The sequence below is a fragment of the Barbus barbus genome (genome assembly GCF_936440315.1).
Source record: "Barbus barbus genome assembly, chromosome: 47".
NCBI lineage: Eukaryota > Metazoa > Chordata > Actinopteri > Cypriniformes > Cyprinidae > Barbus > Barbus barbus.
The window spans coordinates 18,656,366-18,673,168 of record NC_136725.1 but is presented as its reverse complement, the minus strand read 5'-3'; the positions used below and the strand labels follow the sequence as shown (position 1 = coordinate 18,673,168).

The 16,803-nt window shown below is 36.2% G+C and overlaps 2 protein-coding genes and 1 long non-coding RNA gene across 10 annotated transcripts in view; 2 read left to right on the top strand and 1 right to left on the bottom strand.

Annotated features, from left to right (window-relative positions):
• The window catches only part of LOC306866153, a 527,798-nt gene that overhangs the window by 504,732 nt on the left and 6,263 nt on the right, over positions 1–16,803 (bottom strand). The gene's annotated exons all lie outside the window — the stretch shown is intronic.
• LOC306866149 (glycerol-3-phosphate acyltransferase 4-like) lies at positions 219–9,650 on the top strand. 5 transcript variants are annotated; one of them, XM_079411206.1, is made up of 14 exons: positions 244–371; positions 819–1,301; positions 2,373–2,430; positions 5,086–5,155; positions 5,233–5,515; positions 6,965–7,039; positions 7,176–7,265; positions 7,378–7,471; positions 7,560–7,675; positions 7,786–7,841; positions 7,933–8,018; positions 8,103–8,231; positions 8,789–8,868; positions 8,974–9,650. In XM_079411206.1, exons 4-14 carry the CDS (start codon positions 5,101–5,103, stop codon positions 9,080–9,082), a joined length of 1,173 nt encoding a protein of 390 aa, XP_079267332.1. In that variant the 5' UTR covers positions 244–371; positions 819–1,301; positions 2,373–2,430; positions 5,086–5,100; the 3' UTR covers positions 9,083–9,650. The 5 variants fall into 5 exon arrangements, with proteins under 5 accessions (XP_079267330.1, XP_079267331.1, XP_079267333.1 ...); XM_079411204.1 differs by lacking the exon at positions 2,373–2,430 and having other exon boundaries at positions 219–371; XM_079411207.1 differs by lacking the exon at positions 6,965–7,039 and having other exon boundaries at positions 242–371.
• On the top strand, positions 10,448–16,427 carry LOC306866150 (PDZ and LIM domain protein 2-like). 4 transcript variants are annotated; one of them, XM_079411210.1, is made up of 10 exons: positions 10,448–10,625; positions 10,751–10,902; positions 11,682–11,739; positions 11,897–11,952; positions 12,026–12,095; positions 12,839–12,915; positions 13,353–13,489; positions 13,585–13,660; positions 13,848–14,068; positions 14,546–16,427. In XM_079411210.1, the coding sequence occupies exons 1-9, from the start codon at positions 10,533–10,535 to the stop codon at positions 14,029–14,031; spliced, it is 903 nt and encodes a 300-aa protein (XP_079267336.1). In that variant the 5' UTR covers positions 10,448–10,532; the 3' UTR covers positions 14,032–14,068; positions 14,546–16,427. The 4 variants fall into 4 exon arrangements, with proteins under 4 accessions (XP_079267336.1, XP_079267338.1, XP_079267337.1 ...); XM_079411212.1 differs by having other exon boundaries at positions 12,029–12,095; positions 14,546–16,426; XM_079411211.1 differs by having other exon boundaries at positions 12,029–12,095; positions 14,367–16,426.

The following is a 16,803-nucleotide window of genomic DNA, read 5'->3' as shown; positions in this document are numbered from 1 at the left end:
TTGTTTCTTTCTTTCTTGTCTTGTTCTCATTTCATCGCTTCACTGACACTGTTATCTCTTTTGGTAACAAGAAAACTAATGTTTATTTGGGGCTAAATGGTTAGTTTTAGAGGAAATTACACCACGTCTGAAGGGTAGTGATAATTAAAATAAATACAATTTAATAATAATAATAAAAAAAAATGGATAGATAGATAGATACCGAACCTACCGGAAGCGGAAGTTGCTGCTGCCGTGCCTCGCGCCACTGCTGATGCGCTTAAACTTGATGCATAACAACAACAACAGCAGCGCCTCACGATGCTCAAATGTCAAAATAGTGTTTCATTGAGAAGATAAATAAGCATTTAAACGCTCCCTTACGGGCACAGGTCAGTGTAAACATCGTGTTTCATACATTTAAAGACGTTTGGCGGGTTAATTACGTGATTAAAAGAGAAGCTGGTGATTAGCGCTTTAGCATCCACTCATTTACATCTGTATAGCAAACAATGTTTCATACAGCTGCAATTTTGCTCAGTTTATGGTGCATTTGAGATATAATTGGAATTAATCTCAGAATTTAAGATGTAGAATATGTTTAGATTGTTATATTTAGAAAAATAGCATTTTGAGTGCTTTTGAATTGTCCATTACAGTCCATTATATAATGCCTATCGAAACATTTCGTTATTTAGAATATAATTCTGTTTTAAATAATTAATCTAAAAGGTGGAAAAGGCACATATCATTTTATTTCGTAAATAATGCCAGAATATTTGATCAATTTATTCTGAGCAAATCTTCATATAACGTTACATATTTCTGTGTTTTTCTAGATGTTACAGAAATGGCAGTGGACTGATGTGAGACCGTATGAAGCACAATATTCTTCCCAAGAGACTGTAAAAGCAGGAAGGATTGGATATTCAGGTTTTTTTTAACCTTGACATGTCCCGTTAATGTCTATTGCGTTAATTTAATGGCTATTTGTCCATTGTTTCAGGCATAAATTATAATTTTTCCCTATATGCCCATGAAGGCTGTGTTTCAGCGAAGGCTTCAGAAATTGAGGCGCTTTAGAGGAGTCCAGCAGTCTGTGTTTAGGTAATTTTGTCACGTTCAAATAGTCCGGTCTCCACGTTTTGGTCAAGATGGAGTCCTACCTCTTCCCCTTCGACAGCCTGATCTATATGCTCTTGGGCATCTCCTTCACGGTGTGGTTCACCCTTCTTTTGGTGTTCATCATCGTACCTGCAATCTTTGGTGTGTCCTTTGGGATCCGCAGACTGTATATGAAGTCCCTCATCAAGCTATTTGAGGTGAGTGAGTTGATGTTGAGAATGCCTGTCATTTTACAATAATTAAATTACTCAACAAGAATATCCAAGGAGCTGTGGAGAGTTACAGCAGGTTTGAGGATCTGTCTGTGGTGCAGTGGTCTTGTAATATAAGTTGGAAGGTCATTCAGGGAGTTTTTGCTCTGTGTTTTTACTGCTTAGTTCAGTTGCAGTCAGCACTCTTTCCCTTCACTGAGGATGCCAGAGGCCCAAAATAAAATGTAGATTCACGATTGACTGAATTAGTAAGACTGCAGGGTCTGACTGTCGTTTGACTTTGCCTCACTTTATTCTGTGCTGTCACACATTCTTTCATCCTCAAAACTTTATGGACAACATGCATTGTTGCAGGACTCTGGCAGTTTGGGACATTTCAGAGTGGTTTGTAAAGGTGTGAATTTATGGGTGAGAATGTGAATGCCACAAGTGACAGTTTTAGAAATGTGTTAGTCTGTTTTATTAAGCACATGATACAAAAGTTATTTTCATAAGACTTTGGGGTCACTCAGTACAATTTCTTTTATTTTAAAAGAAATTAATACATTTATTCAGTAAACATGCATTAAATTAACCAAGTCACAGTAAATACATTTATAATGTTATAAAAGTGTTATATTTCAAATAAATTATGTTCTGTTGAACCTTCTACTCATAAAAGAATCCTGAAAAAATTGTCTCAAACTGTTTTCAACATTGATAATAATAATAAATATTTATAGTAGCAAATCAGCATATTAGAATGATTTCTGAGGGATCATGTGATACTGAGGACTGGAGTAATGATGCTGAAAATTCAGCTTTGTCATCACAGGAATAAATTGCATTTGTAATATATGCATTTGAAAATGGTTGTTTTAAATTGTAAAAATCTTTTCACAATATTACAAATTTTTACGTTATTTTATCAAAGAAATGCTTTTTTAGATGATTTCATGTTCATTTAGGAATTAATTTAAACAATTCTAAATTTCATTGGAATATTTTGACATTTTGGCAATGCTGTTTTTTGCCAGTGCTGTTTCAGAAATTGTCATATTGCATGTTTCCACCCAGAAATGGCGAAACAGTGGCCTGTTCTTGATGCTTGAGGATTCTCTTTTTGGAACTGACAGCAAGTATCAAAGATTTCACATACTTTGTTTACTTTGTGATTGAGATGCATCAAGACTAATTTTGTTATCAATTAAAATCGAATCCTGAGGTGCCTAAGTGTTTCTAATTGTTGCAATCATTTGTTTACTTAATCCATGTTGGCAAGAGCTCTGTGTGTGTGACCTAAAATAGATTCTGATGATTTCCTATGGTGCCACTCTCCTCTCATCCATCTGGACTGATGTAGTGACTCTTTCCGAGCCTCTCCGGACTCCCTAAGAAACTCCAGATGGCTGTTTTCCAGTGACTAACTTCCCTGTGCTGTGCTATCCTGTGACCCTGAACAGGGGAGCGAGATTTAGTCTGACAAGCAGCTTGACTGTTCACTCTTTCCCTATCCTGACCTTCGCTTCTGCATCTCCCTGAGTCACAGCATCATCAGCGCCCGTGCGAGTCACTGTTTACTTTCATAGAGCACATGGACATCTTTCCACACTCGGTGCTCAGCTGCTGTCCTTGCTTGACTAATCCACTTTAATGATCCCTAAGGGAAAATTCAGAGGCAGCAACAGCAAATGTTGTGTACACGTGTACATACATGTGCAGGTATAGATAAACAAAGCACAATAAGGATAATATTTACAGGATTCCTGTGGGTCTTTAAAAAGTCTTAAAACCTCTTAAATTCATTTTGAGCAAATTTAAAGTCATAAAATCTGAAATTGTTTAACACGAGTAAACCTCTTCTTTTCAATGATTCTGTGATTCTCTTCTTTTCAGCAGTCACTAACAATCTGTAAAACGTATTTGAAACCCTCATTAAGAAGTTATGCTCCGTTTTTAATCAAAATGCGGTTTCTTGTAGTACTTGATTCAAAAGAATCCGTTCAGGAAACATTCAGAAATATTTAGTAATTTTCTGGATATTAATGGGATTTTGGTTGCACAGTAAACTATATCTGGCATTTAATACAATGTTAACACTTGTGTTCTGGGCCACCCCTTCACAGGAAGGAAATACTAAGCACTTAATTTAACACATTGGTTCCGTTCCACTCCACTTTTAGACACGCGCTCGCAAACTTCCCTAAGCACTTCCCCTTGGGGGCATCCCCACTGCCATTTTGAAGTGCGTTCCACTTTGTGAAGTGGACAAGGGAAGTTTACATGGACAGACCCTCGACCCCTCGATTTTGACCGAGGAAGCGAGTCTGCTTCATATGCACACTTTAGGCCTTTCCATAGACCACAATGCAACATGATTATGATGTCATCGCAGATCGCGTTTAATTTATCCCCACCCCAAACAACTTTATAATATATAAATGATTTTTTTAAACATTTAAAACAGACCAAGCATACCTGTTTACATCTAGAATGCTGCACCAAACAAATTCACAAGGGGAAAAATGTAAACAATAATCCAACTCCATAGCAAATTCTAAGTGATCAAGGGTTTAGGAAGTTCCATTGCAAGGCTTCCGCCCACTGATCAGCGGTTCCGCTAGAAGCGTGCATTCATGCAACGTAATCAATGATGTACATCCGAGTAAATGAGACAGAGGGAAGTTTGCGAGTGAAGGGCATAAAATATGGACTGGAACGCGGCAATTGAGTATTGGCACAAAATTTTGTTTCGTTTTTTTTTAAGCTGTTGTTTTCATATCAGCAAAATCCAGTACTGATCAACATCTAATTTGTGTTGATATAGTGCATAAACCAATTTCAGTACATATGCATATATGTTTGAATAAAATCTGGGATTCATGGTTCATTTTGGAATTGTATGAGTTAGTTTTTTTTATGGATATAAAATAAAAAAATTTAAAATCTTAAAAAAGATGTTAAGTCTCAAATTTGTTTTTAAAACCTATGCAGAAATCCTGTATTCTCTTCAGTGTGATGAAGCAGGTTTAAGACAGACATTTTCTTTTAACTTGTTCATTTCAGTCTGAACTGATTATAGGAGTCAAGTGCTCCTAGAAACTGCATTATAGGTAAACATTGGGTTGAAAGTTGTTTATTGCTGGTTTCAAATAGGTTTTAAAAGTTTCATAATTGGTGATTAGTGAGTTCTAAGTGATTGACAGATGCTTGGTGAATCATTTTGACCAAATCATGGAAAATAACTGGTTCAAAAGTCTGCTGAACTGTCAGTGGTTGTGGTTTTCAGGCGCTCTCTGGCTGAACACCAGGACCCAGCAAGGACACACGGATCAGCCGTGTGTTCTCCTCCCCAGTGGTGTTTTGGGCTTCTGGCTGTGATTCTGTGGAATTTGCTCCCCAAAGGCTGTTTACCGCTTGAATGTTGTTTGTTTCCCCATCCTCATGACAGCTTTATGAGGTCTCGTGGGGTCTCAGTCCAGCCTGCCTTTGGGGATGCAAAATGAATGTAACACGGTGTAACAAAAGGACGATTAAGTGTTTCAGTTAAGATATCATGACTCATGTAATGTAATTCCCTAATGAAATGCATCATCCATCACCAGAACATGATGCAATGGTTCAGTAAAAATTTTAGCATCTTTACATTGGTCAAATACCTCAGTTTAAAATATATTATTGCTACTTTGAGGCTTTTAACGTGATACAACTGTGGACACACCAGTGTACTGTGCTGAACTATTACAGTTTGTGAATTGTTTAATTTGTCTAATTCTCATTCTGTTTTCAGTGGGCAACCTTAAGAATGGAGCGAGGAGCTAAGGAGAAGAATCAGCATCTCTACAAACCCTACAGCAATGGTGAAACACTAAAAAGATCATTACCACCGACATCATATCTTCATTATCATAACCCTGCTTTTTTTTTTTCCCCTCAGGGATTATTGCTAAAGAACCAGTGTCCCTCGAACAGGAGATCCAGGAAATGAGGCGTGGTGGTGCGGAGCCTGAGTTTGACATGTCTGACATCTTCTATTTCTGCCGGCGAGGTGTGGAGAGCATCGTCGACGACGAGGTGACCAAGCGCTTCACCGCAGAGGAGCTGGAGTCCTGGAACCTGCTGACCCGAAGCAACTACAACTTCCACCACATCAGTACCAGGCTCACAGCGCTCTGGGGAGTGGGAGTGCTCATCCGTTATGGGTTTCTACTGCCACTCAGGTGAGAGGAAGATCTATGGATGCTGCATGAATGCTTTGTGAATGGATATTGTTAGTGATAGTAGTGGTTTTTAAATTGGTAATCACTTTAAAGGAGTTGAACTGGCTCTCATATTCCTGTTCATTCTTAAAATCATGCTAGCAGAAAGATCAGCTTTAAGACTGGATTACTTGACACAGGTTGGAGTCTGTTTGCAGATTTTAGAGTCGATAGATTTCACAGAAAGTTGTGTGGTATATGTGATCCTGGACCACAAAACCAGTCATAAGGGTCAGTTTTTTTGTTTTGTTTTTTATTTTATTGAGATTTATACATCATCTGAAAGCTGAATAAATAAGCTTTCCATTTCCAACGATAATTAGACAATGTTTTGCAGAGTGTGTTATTGTGCTGGTATCTAAAGGACTACCATGGACAGCTGACTTCTAAAGTTTTTGATATTCTTCATATTCTGCGTGGTGGTCAGTTCACACTGATAGAAATTAATCTTTTCCATTAAGTTTAAATTGATTTTTACCTTTTATGGGCATTTTTACCTTTATAAAGCCATTTTTTTTCTAAAAGTGTACTGTATCTTTTGAGTCAAATTCTTACATTTAATCAGTGAATTAGAATAAGATATTTGGTCTGTTACCAAGCAAATGAAAGAAGTATCAAAAAAATTTGAAGGCTGTTTACACTAACTCCGCTCACTAACATGTGATTGGATTAGTCAACACTAACAAAAGACGCTAATTCAGCATCAATTTCAGTGGTGTAGATGGTAAGACGCATGCTTTTTTGCAAAATACTCAGTCAAATCGAACATAGTTAGAACAACTACAATATCACAGACGATATATCGCACTCCTCCACCATTGCTACAGATATACCCGTACTACTACTACTACGACTTGTGGTCCATGTCACATAAAACTTTTCAATTTATTATCTTTAAGCTTCAGATTTCATCCGGTTGGAGGATATCAAACATTTTAGTGTGTGATTCCCACATTAGGTCTGTAAGTGGATGATTCTCAGTCATTCAGTCTGTTATGCCTAGTTTTCCTCTGTAACTGTTTCAAATTCAATTGTAACAAATTCAACAAGTGTATAATGGCTAGTGTTCTGGATTAAAATTAATGCAGTTTATTTCAGTGAGAAATAGCCAAAGTTCTATGTGGCCCGATTCCAAACCTTAAAAACTGACGTGGGTCAGTGGTTTTAAACCATCAGCAGCTTTAAGGCTTTCAGGTGCCAAATTCTAAGTGCTCAAGGTTAAACGGACACCTTATATTTTTATTCAAAAGAACTATGCTGAAAAAACGTGCAGGCTGTCTGAGGCTGTTTGCAGTCTTAACTAGCCCAGGATGTGTACTCTAATGCAGACACAATGTTTGTGCTGTGATTATGCTAAGCAGTGTCATTATTAGATTTTGCTTTTCAAATTTGCTGTGTTGCTCTTAACAGGGTCACGCTTGCTTTCACCGGTGTCGGCCTTCTCGTGTTTCTGACGTCAATCGTTGGCCTGTTTCCAAATGGAATGTATGTCTTGGTAGACTTCTGAAGGTTTAACACCTGAAGCTGTTGATGCTGAAAATTCAGCTTTACGTCACAGGAATAAATTAATCACATTTGACATGTAAATGTGTATATTAACACTGATTTCTCTAATGGGCAGAATGAAGAATTATCTCAGTGACAAGGTTCATCTGATGTGTTACCGGATCTGTGTGAGAGCCCTCACAGCCATCATCACCTACCATGACAGGTACTGACACATAAACACTACCATATGCCAATATTAAACACAATTAAAGATCCCTATGCCTGGTTTTACTCTCCATATTTCTTAGTATCCACTTAACTTTTTTTTCTTAAAGTGAGAATAAACCCAAAAATGGAGGAATCTGTGTGGCCAATCACACCTCACCTATCGACGTCATCATTCTGGCCAGTGACGGATGCTACGCTATGGTAGTGTGATGTTTGTGTTGATGATTTAGGTTCAGTGTTGATATTGAATGCGATGTATGCATTAACTCTGTCTCTCTGTGTGGATCAGGTGGGCCAGGTCCATGGTGGTCTGATGGGGGTCATTCAGAGGGCGATGGTGAAGGCCTGTCCTCACATCTGGTTCGAGAGATCTGAAGTGAAGGACCGACACCTAGTGGCCAAACGGTAACATTGCATTTCCCTCACATATACAATATTCAACTCCTCCAAGATGAACTTGCAGTTATGATTTGAACATTTCTGTTTGTCACAATCAAACTGATTTAATTTTTTAGATTAAGTGACCACGTTGCAGACACAAGCAAACTGCCAATCCTCATATTCCCTGAGGGTGAGTGTTAAAACTCCTCCTTATATTACCATTTCGTACTGAAGTATATGAATATATGTGGAATAAACCCACTGTTTTGTCATTTCTAAAGGAACTTGTATTAACAACACTTCAGTCATGATGTTCAAGAAGGGAAGCTTTGAGATCGGCTGCACTGTTTACCCTGTGGCTATAAAGGTCAGAACAGCCTCCTTTTTCTGTTATGTACTGGCTTTGTTGTTCATAAAGTGTTTTAAATTCCTCTGGCTGTTGTTTTGGCAGTATGACCCTCGTTTTGGTGAAGCATTCTGGAATAGCAGCAAGTTTGGGATGGTGAACTACCTGCTGCACATGATGAGCAGTTGGGCCATTGTGTGTAGCGTCTGGTACCTTCCACCAATGAGCCGCATGGTGAGTGTTGAAGCAGCAAAAGAGACATATGTATCACTATATATGCACACTGCTCTTCAAACGTTTGGGGGTCAGTAAGATTAAGAAATGTATACTTTTATTGAGCAAGGACGCATTAAAGTGATCAAAGGTGACAGTAAAAACATATAACGTAACAATTTCTATTTCAAATAATAGCTGTTCTTCTGAACTTTCTGTTAATCCAAGTAAAATGAAAACATACATCCACAAAACTATTTAGCAGTTTTCATCATTGGTAAAAAGAAGAAATATTTCTTAAGCAGCATGAAAATTCAACTTTGATGAAAATAAATAATATTTTAAAATATACTAAAAAAAAAACGTTTATTTTGGATTGTAATAATATTTCACAATTTTACTGTTTTTACTGTATTTTTAATCAAATAAATGCAGCCTGGCTGAGCTTCTTTTAAAACATTAAGATCTTACAACCCCAAACTTGTGAACGGTGGTGTGTTTTTCTTTTCAGAACTCTGGGACTATTTTTCTGGGACTCATTCACTATATTTAGGTGTTTTAAATTCATATTTTTACAGGAAGGGGAAGACGCTGTACAGTTTGCCAATAGGGTCAAAGCGGCCATCGCTAGAAAGGGAGGACTGGCAGACTTGTTGTGGTGAGTTCCCATATTAAAGAGTGTCAAACACACAAGTGACTAAAAAGGATGTGCATTGACATTTTGAAATGAAGCTCAAAGCTTTTGTGTTTTGCACATTCACAGGGATGGTGGTTTAAAACGAGGGAAAGTCAAAGAAGTTTTCAAAGAGGAGCAGCAGAAACTTTACAGCAAAGTTTTAGTGGGCAGCAGCGAAGACCGCAGTCGCTCTTGAAGAGATGCAGCTGGCTGCTTGACTTTACACATGCTGCTCGTTGCTCACGGCGAGAGCCTGGACCCTCAGCGGATGCAGTGCGTCCCTAGATTGGCCCCTTCCTGAACCTGCTCAGAGTGATCTGTAGAACTGAACTGATGAAGTCATTGTGAGTTGGCAGACCCTCGGCTCACTGCTGTGACTCAGGAGCTTTTGCATCATTGCACGAAAGTGTCTGTGGCATTCAATTCCTGGGCTGACTATGATTTCAGTTTGGAGTGAGAGATACACGTGGCATACTTGAGTGAATTTTTTTTTCTTCACAGTCTGTTACGGTTTTGAATATTTGTGATGTTACTGTAATGCATGATGTCCCAGGAGAAGAATGAGTGGAAGAGTTTGAAGTGATTTATATAAGCTTGTAAAAAAAAAAAAAAAAATCAGGAAAAGTTGAAAGGATGGTGTGCGTAGAACTTTAGTGTTGGTAGAACCATGAAAAACAATATCGTGTTTAGCTGCTCAGCATTCATCTCCTCATGGCAGCCTCTCTAGTGTGCCGATGTTCTTATTTTAATAAAATGTTTTTTTTAACATTGTGAGTTCATTTCTAATTTTTTAATTGGTACATTCAATCTATCTATCAAGCTTGTAAAAAGGTAATTACTTTATCTCAGTTCAGATTTATGTATTTATTTTATCCTGCCTTTTTTGTGATTAATTGTGGGATAAAATCGCCATTTTGAAGAAAAAGTCAAAATTGTGAGTTAAATTGCAATTAACTTATTTTTTTAACCTTAACTTATTTTTACAAAAAATGATAATAAAAAAAAGCCACATTTTTTAAAAGTTGTATCACTTAACTTGTGCCACGCATTTTTATAAAGCGTTACCGTGACAAGCGCAAAACGTTACAAACTATTTGAAACAGTGGTTGCTTAATTGTTTACTTAAAAACAGATGGAAAACACTTTCTATGTGAACGGCTCTCTAATATCGTGATAAATATTGACGATAATTAGCCTATATGTACTGTCCGATACAGCGAGCTGCTGTGTTTACCAGTCGAAAGCGTTACGTACTCCCAAGCGAAAGTTTAGCGCACTTTACTGACTTATGAATTTGTGTAGTTACTGAAAAGTTCTAATACTATGTTGTAACTTCCCCACTTTAAACACCCGTAATTGGTTATTTTCAGTTTACAAAATGACATTTTATTTTAGTACTACTTTTTAAACATATTTTTGCGGCTTGATTCTATTTGAAGTTGCAATCAGCTGAGAACTTCATGTGCAGATGTTTAAGGGTGGTGCTGACTCCACACAGAGCCTCCATATCTCTAAGCTACAGAAGAACTTTAAAAATACACCATAAACACGGCTGGCCCCTGTAGTCTTACTGGCACAGGCCAGAGTAAACAAACCAATTTTGTTGTTCTGAAAGGGCTTTTATATTGAAAGCTTGTGGCAGACAGATGACATTTCGACTGAATTTGACAGGTCCACCTCCATGGGGGTTTCGTATCTGTGGAGGAAGAGACTTCAAGATGACCCTGACTGTCTCAAAGGTCAGTTGAAGATATCTGGCCCACATTTTCTTATGAACAAAATACTGAAAGTGTTTAGCATAAGATGCCTTTGATTTCTGGTGTGTTAAGGAGCTGTGAGGACTTACCATAGAGTGTTTTGTCAGGTTCATGAAGATAGCCGGGCAGGTGATGCTGGGCTGCAGGTGGGGGATGTTATATTGGAGATTAATGGTCAGGATACTGGAGCCATGTTGAATATGGAGGCTCGGAACAGAATTAAGACATCTGAACATCAGCTGTGGCTTCTAATTGAAAGGTGGTAAAATTAAAAACGGACTTTGCTTTGGCAGAATTACATGTGGTTTCATAACTAAATGAAACTACATTCTTTAAAGGTTAAGTCATATTTCACCCCTAAATTACTCTAAAGACAAGCATATTTTAGGGACCAGGGACTTGTTTTTTTTTAAGCGTTATTTTCACAAGAATATTTTCTCACATATCTCTCCTTACTGTAATGCAGAAAAAATATTTAAACTATATTTTTCATTAAAAACCCATTGGAATTTGAAAATGTATGTTTTGTGTTCATTTAAAAATTACAATCAGCATTGAGAATAAAGAAAATTTCAATTAAAATTAAAAACGCTAATTTCAAAAAACACTAAACCCAGCAGATAAACATATATTCTATGAACCTTTTGCTAACATTTCTTAAAAACGTATTTCTGAATCTTCTATGAAAGTTCAGAATGTTTTTTTCAAATTGATTTTAAAATGTTTTTCTTGGTTATGCAAAATCGTTATGGGAACATTTCATTTAAAATGTTCTGTGAACATTCTGAAACAAGTAGTAACATTTTAAAATGGTTTAAACAGATGTCCAAATAAAATATGTCAAGAAAAAGCTTTAAATAGCAATAAATAATATGTGTAAATAACATTTTGAGAATATTAAAGACCAGATAACTTTGAATGAACATTCTATTAATATTAAAATGTTAATATAATATGTTTTAGATTTAGTTTTTTGAGGTGAAAACGTGAATGTCTGCAAACACTGGTGTGTGATGCTAGTTTCTTCTTATCTTACAGACCTGCGAAAACAGACGTCATACAGCGCTGCGGAGATCCAAGACTTCCTGTTAATTCAGTTAGTTATTCACACAGTAACTGGCCCACTCTTTGTGAACATAACGTTAATGTTAAATGTTGCTACAGGGAAGGCCCATTCAGCCTGTTTGAATAAAACTAGTAAGAACCATCCTGTTTTGTTTATTGAAACTTCCTGCTGTTCTCCTTTAACCCAGGCGCCTTCAGTCCGGCCAAAACAGACCCATGAGTCAGGACAGGGCCAGTCCAAGAGGTCAGTGCACCAGAACCATACTGAGATGTCTTCAAACAACATCAGACGTGTTTCTCATTGTTCATGTGTTCAGCAGCTCTCAAAGCTTCAGAGCCCCACTGGAGAGAAACTATAATCCAGAGCAGCTGAAGCAACACGATAAGGTCGGAACATGCAAGTACTTGTTTTACATCGCAGTAATGTTTGGCTTGAATTCAAGTTTGTACGTTTAGTTTAATAGCATAAAACAGACAAAACCTAATGTTCAAGTCTTTTGAAGGTTTTGCTGCCATCTTGTGGTCCAGTAACAACCAAGCCTATTCTGAAGAAATCATTTTTAATCCCTTGTTTTACTGGCAGTGTTATTTAATTATCAGTGATGTACTGTTAAAGGTTTTTTTTTTTACACGTGTATATAGATATTATTTTTCCATTTTTTTCTTTTCATTTTCTGCTTGCTGTGTTTTTGTAATTAATGTTTTTAATATATAAATATTATTATTATTTTTTTTTTTAAGTGTTACTTATTTAGTTTTAGTTATTTTGAGAAATGTTGCCTTGGAAACTAGCTAAAAAAGTTATTTTTATTTCAGTTAATGTTTTTTTTTTTTTTTTTCAACGTGTATATAGATATTATTTTTCCATTTTTTTTCTTTTCATTTTCTGCTTGCTGTGTTTTTGTAATTAATGTTTTTAATATATATATATATATATATATATATATATATATATATATATATATATATATATATATATATATATATAATTATTTTTTTTTAAAGTGTTACTTATTTTGTTTTAGTTATTTTGAGAAATGTTGCCTTGGAAACTAGCTAAAAAAGTTATTTTTATTTCAGTTGTTTTTTTTTTTGTTTTTTTTATTTTAACCCTGTTTTATTATTTACAGGAGTACACCGCAGGACATAACTCTGCATCCGAGTGTATCCGAACAGTGTCATATGAATCGCACACTACCAAGAAAAAGTAAAACCAACATTTTTTGGAATACTAATGTACAACTTTCTGCATACTATTTTAAAAATACCCATACTTTATAGTAGTTCACATACTATTTTTTTTCTAAATGGTATGATAAAATGAAATTTAAAAGAGCATTATTACTCCAGTCTTCAGTGTCACATGATCCTTTATAAATAATTCTAATATGCTGATTTGATGCTGAAGAAACATTTCTGACTATTATGAATGTTACAGTTAATATTTAATATTTTCTATTCTAGTTTTATATTCACAGCTAATATTAATGTTTTTGTGGAAATCTTGATACATTTTTTCAGGATACAAAGAACAGCATTTATTTGAAATATAAATGTTTTGTAACATTATTTCTTCCAAGCATAGCTCGTGTCATTTTGTCCCATACCTGTTGAACTCACATTTTTGTTTGACTCTTTTTTCAGGGTGAGCTTTAATTATCCAGTATGGAGTTACGGGCCTGTTGACCCTGAAGAGCTGATGAGAATCAAAAGAAGGCAAGTTCAACCTCAGCAGCCCAGACAGTCCAACACTTTCAGAATACTACAGGAGGGACTGGAGCGTGAGTGTTTTATTTCTCTGCATTTCTTGCATTCAGACCTCTTGACTAAAGCATAAGGATGCCCTATGTAACACAAACACACATGAATTGTACAGGAACATCACTGCCATCTGGAGCGGTCCAGCGGAGTCAAAGGTTTCGCACTTGTGAGAGATGTGGTTACATTATTGTGTAAGAACCCTTTAAAAAAGCTCATATTATATTATATATTTTCTTGAGAAAGAAAAGTGATAGTGTTTTGATATTGTCTAATTTTTTAGTGTGTTTTAAGTATTCAAATACATTTGAGGGCGATTCATGTCAGGAATTCATGAAGATCACACATGTTTAGTTCAGTTGTCTGTGTGTCCTGCTGCAGAACTCAGGTGGTGAAGATCAGAGAGAGACGCTACAGACACGTGGAGTGCTATACGTGCAGAGACTGTGGTTTCAATCTCATGGAGCGAGGACATTTCTGTGTGGATGAGGAGCTGTACTGTGGGAAACACGCTCAGCAGAGATGCCAGACAGCCAGTGGTCTTCAGTCACCCCTCGCTCCCTAAAAACACTGCTGAGGAGTACTTGAATTCAATGCCATGGGTTAGTATGCTCATTTGTTTTAACATGTTTTCAGCTCTGTTATTTTACTATCATTGAGCTGTTCTATTATTAAGATTTTGAATCAGTTTTTATTTTTATATTTTCATTTTAAAGTTTTATTAATTGTATCGTGTGTTTTTCTCATTTTAATAATTGTTTCATTTTTAAGTATTCTATATCTATACAGTTTGTTTTATTAGTTTTATTTATTAAAAAAAATTAAATATCAATTTTACTTAAAATAAGTTACTATGAGATATTTGCCTTTATAATAATATTTATGTTAATTTTATTTCAGGTAACAAAACTGTTTGTTTATATACTAATAATACTGGTTTTCGGTTGGAGTATTTCATAGACCATGCTCATAATTTTTAATTATGCTTTTCCAAAAATTTTATAAGACATATAATGCACCTAAAAATTGTGTCTTATTTTATTCCGTGAAACACAAATTATCTTTCTAATAAATGAAAGAGGATGGTGGCCAGGATTATCAAGCTCCAAAAAGGACAAAGAAGCACAGTGAAAGCATCATAAACAGTCCTGAAATCTTCTGAAGCCGTACAATAGATTTGTGTGAGGAACACACTGAAATTGAAGTCAAGCATTAAAGGGATAGTTCACCCAAAAAAATCTAATTCTGTCATCATTTACTCACCCTCATGTCGTTTCAAATCTGCATGTGACTTCTTTCTTCTATAGAACACATATGAAGATATTTTGAAGAATGTTGGTTACTAAACACTTTTGGTTCCCATTGACTTCCATTTTATTTTTTATCCATACTGTGGAAGTCAATGGGACCCGAAACTGTTTGGTTACCAACATTCTTTAAAATATCTTCTGCAGAAGAAAGTCATACAGGTTTGGAACAATATCAGGGTGAGTAAATGATGACATAATTTAGATTTTTGGCTCAATTATTTCTTTGTTGCATATGTTCGTAGTCCTCTCTAGAGGGCACTATTTTCTCATGTTTCACTATTGCATTACAATAATTAAAAACCTGCAGTGTATGACTTTGAGCTGTGGCTGAATTATGAACTTATGCTTTCAATAAATGTCTGGCATCATTGTGAAAGAGATTAAATCATCAGAATGCATCCCCAGCTATAACATTGAAAAAAAAGAGAGTGACATTACATGAATAGCCATTTACCTCAGTATAGCCTGCAGTCTGACCTAATTGTATTATGTAAAGGAATACAGTAAAAGAGAGTTGTTTGAGGGACGTGCCCTGTTGACTTCCACTCCCCATGCAGAACTATGAAGGCCCTGAATGACTGGTTTCAGGAACAATACAAACACACATTACTCTCATGAAGGAACATGCTGTTTGTTCATGTTTATTAAAACCCTAAATGACAATGGAGATTCATTAGTAATGAATCATGGTGCCTTGGTGTTAATACCTGGTGGTTTGTTTACCTAGCTGTGGAAAAACAACATATTAATGTATTATGAAACAAGCTAAATTTATATAATCAGAATCAGAATGAGCTTTATTGGCCAAGTATGTTTACACATACGAGGAATTTTTTTTATAGTGACAGAAGCTCCACAGTGCAACAGAAAGACAGCGACAGGACACAGATAATAAAAGGATAATATACAAATAGGCAATGTACAAAACAGCAAAAACATAATATAGACAATTATGTGTACAGGTCTGATATGTGCAAATTTGAAATGAAAAGTGTGGTGAATAATGTATGATAGAGTTGTGAGTTCTGCGTTTATTGTCAAGTGTTCATAAGATGGATTGCCTGAGGGAAGAAACTGTTCCTGTGCCTGGCCGTTCTGGTGCTCAGAGCTCTATAGCGTCGACCAGACGGTAACAGCTCAAAGAGGGAGTGTGCTGGATGGGTCCAGAGTGATTTTACCAGCCCTTTAGCTCACTCTGGATAAGTACAGTTCTTGGAGAGTGGGGAGGGTTGTACCAGTGATTCGCTCAGCAGTCCGGACTACCCTCCGTAGTCTTCTGAGGTCAGATTTGGTAGCTGAGCTGAACCAGACAGTTACTGAAGTGCAGAGGACGGATTAAATGATGGCGGAGTAGAACTGTTTCAACAGCTCTTGTGGCAGGTTGAACTTCCTCAGCTGGCGAAGGAAGTGCAACCTCTGCTGGGCCTTTTTCACAATAGAGCACATTATACCATAAAGATTCAAATTAGCTTCATATAAACAGCACAATAACAGTGTTAATGTTGCAAAATTCATCTAATGACTTTAGATTCAGTTGTAAATGCTTATTTCTGTGGTTTGCTACATATAAGAGTGAGGAATGTTTTAAATGCTGAAATGCCATTACAGTCTTTTTAGTGTAAACTCTTTTGCAATAAAAAGACAACTGTGTATTCCCCTTTTTTTGTGAACAACGAGAACTGGCCACTGCCTGCATGACAGTTCAGTATAATTGTAGCTTTGTGTCAGAGCTCTACAGTTCTCTAATGTCTAAATTTAGTCATGAGACATTTTAATTACACACCACTGTTGACAACTGAAAGGAACATCATAGAATTATTATTATAATCATCCTTAAAAAGCAAATACAAGAGTTACTATACCCTTAGTGTGTGAGTGTTTCATAAAACATTAATGGGTCTTACATTACACAGGAATGAGTAATCTGTGCGGTATTGTATATGTATTTCTTTACTTATGCTCATAAGATATTATAGTCAGCAGCATTAGTTAGGGTGTAATTTTGGCCTATAAGTAAATATATATCA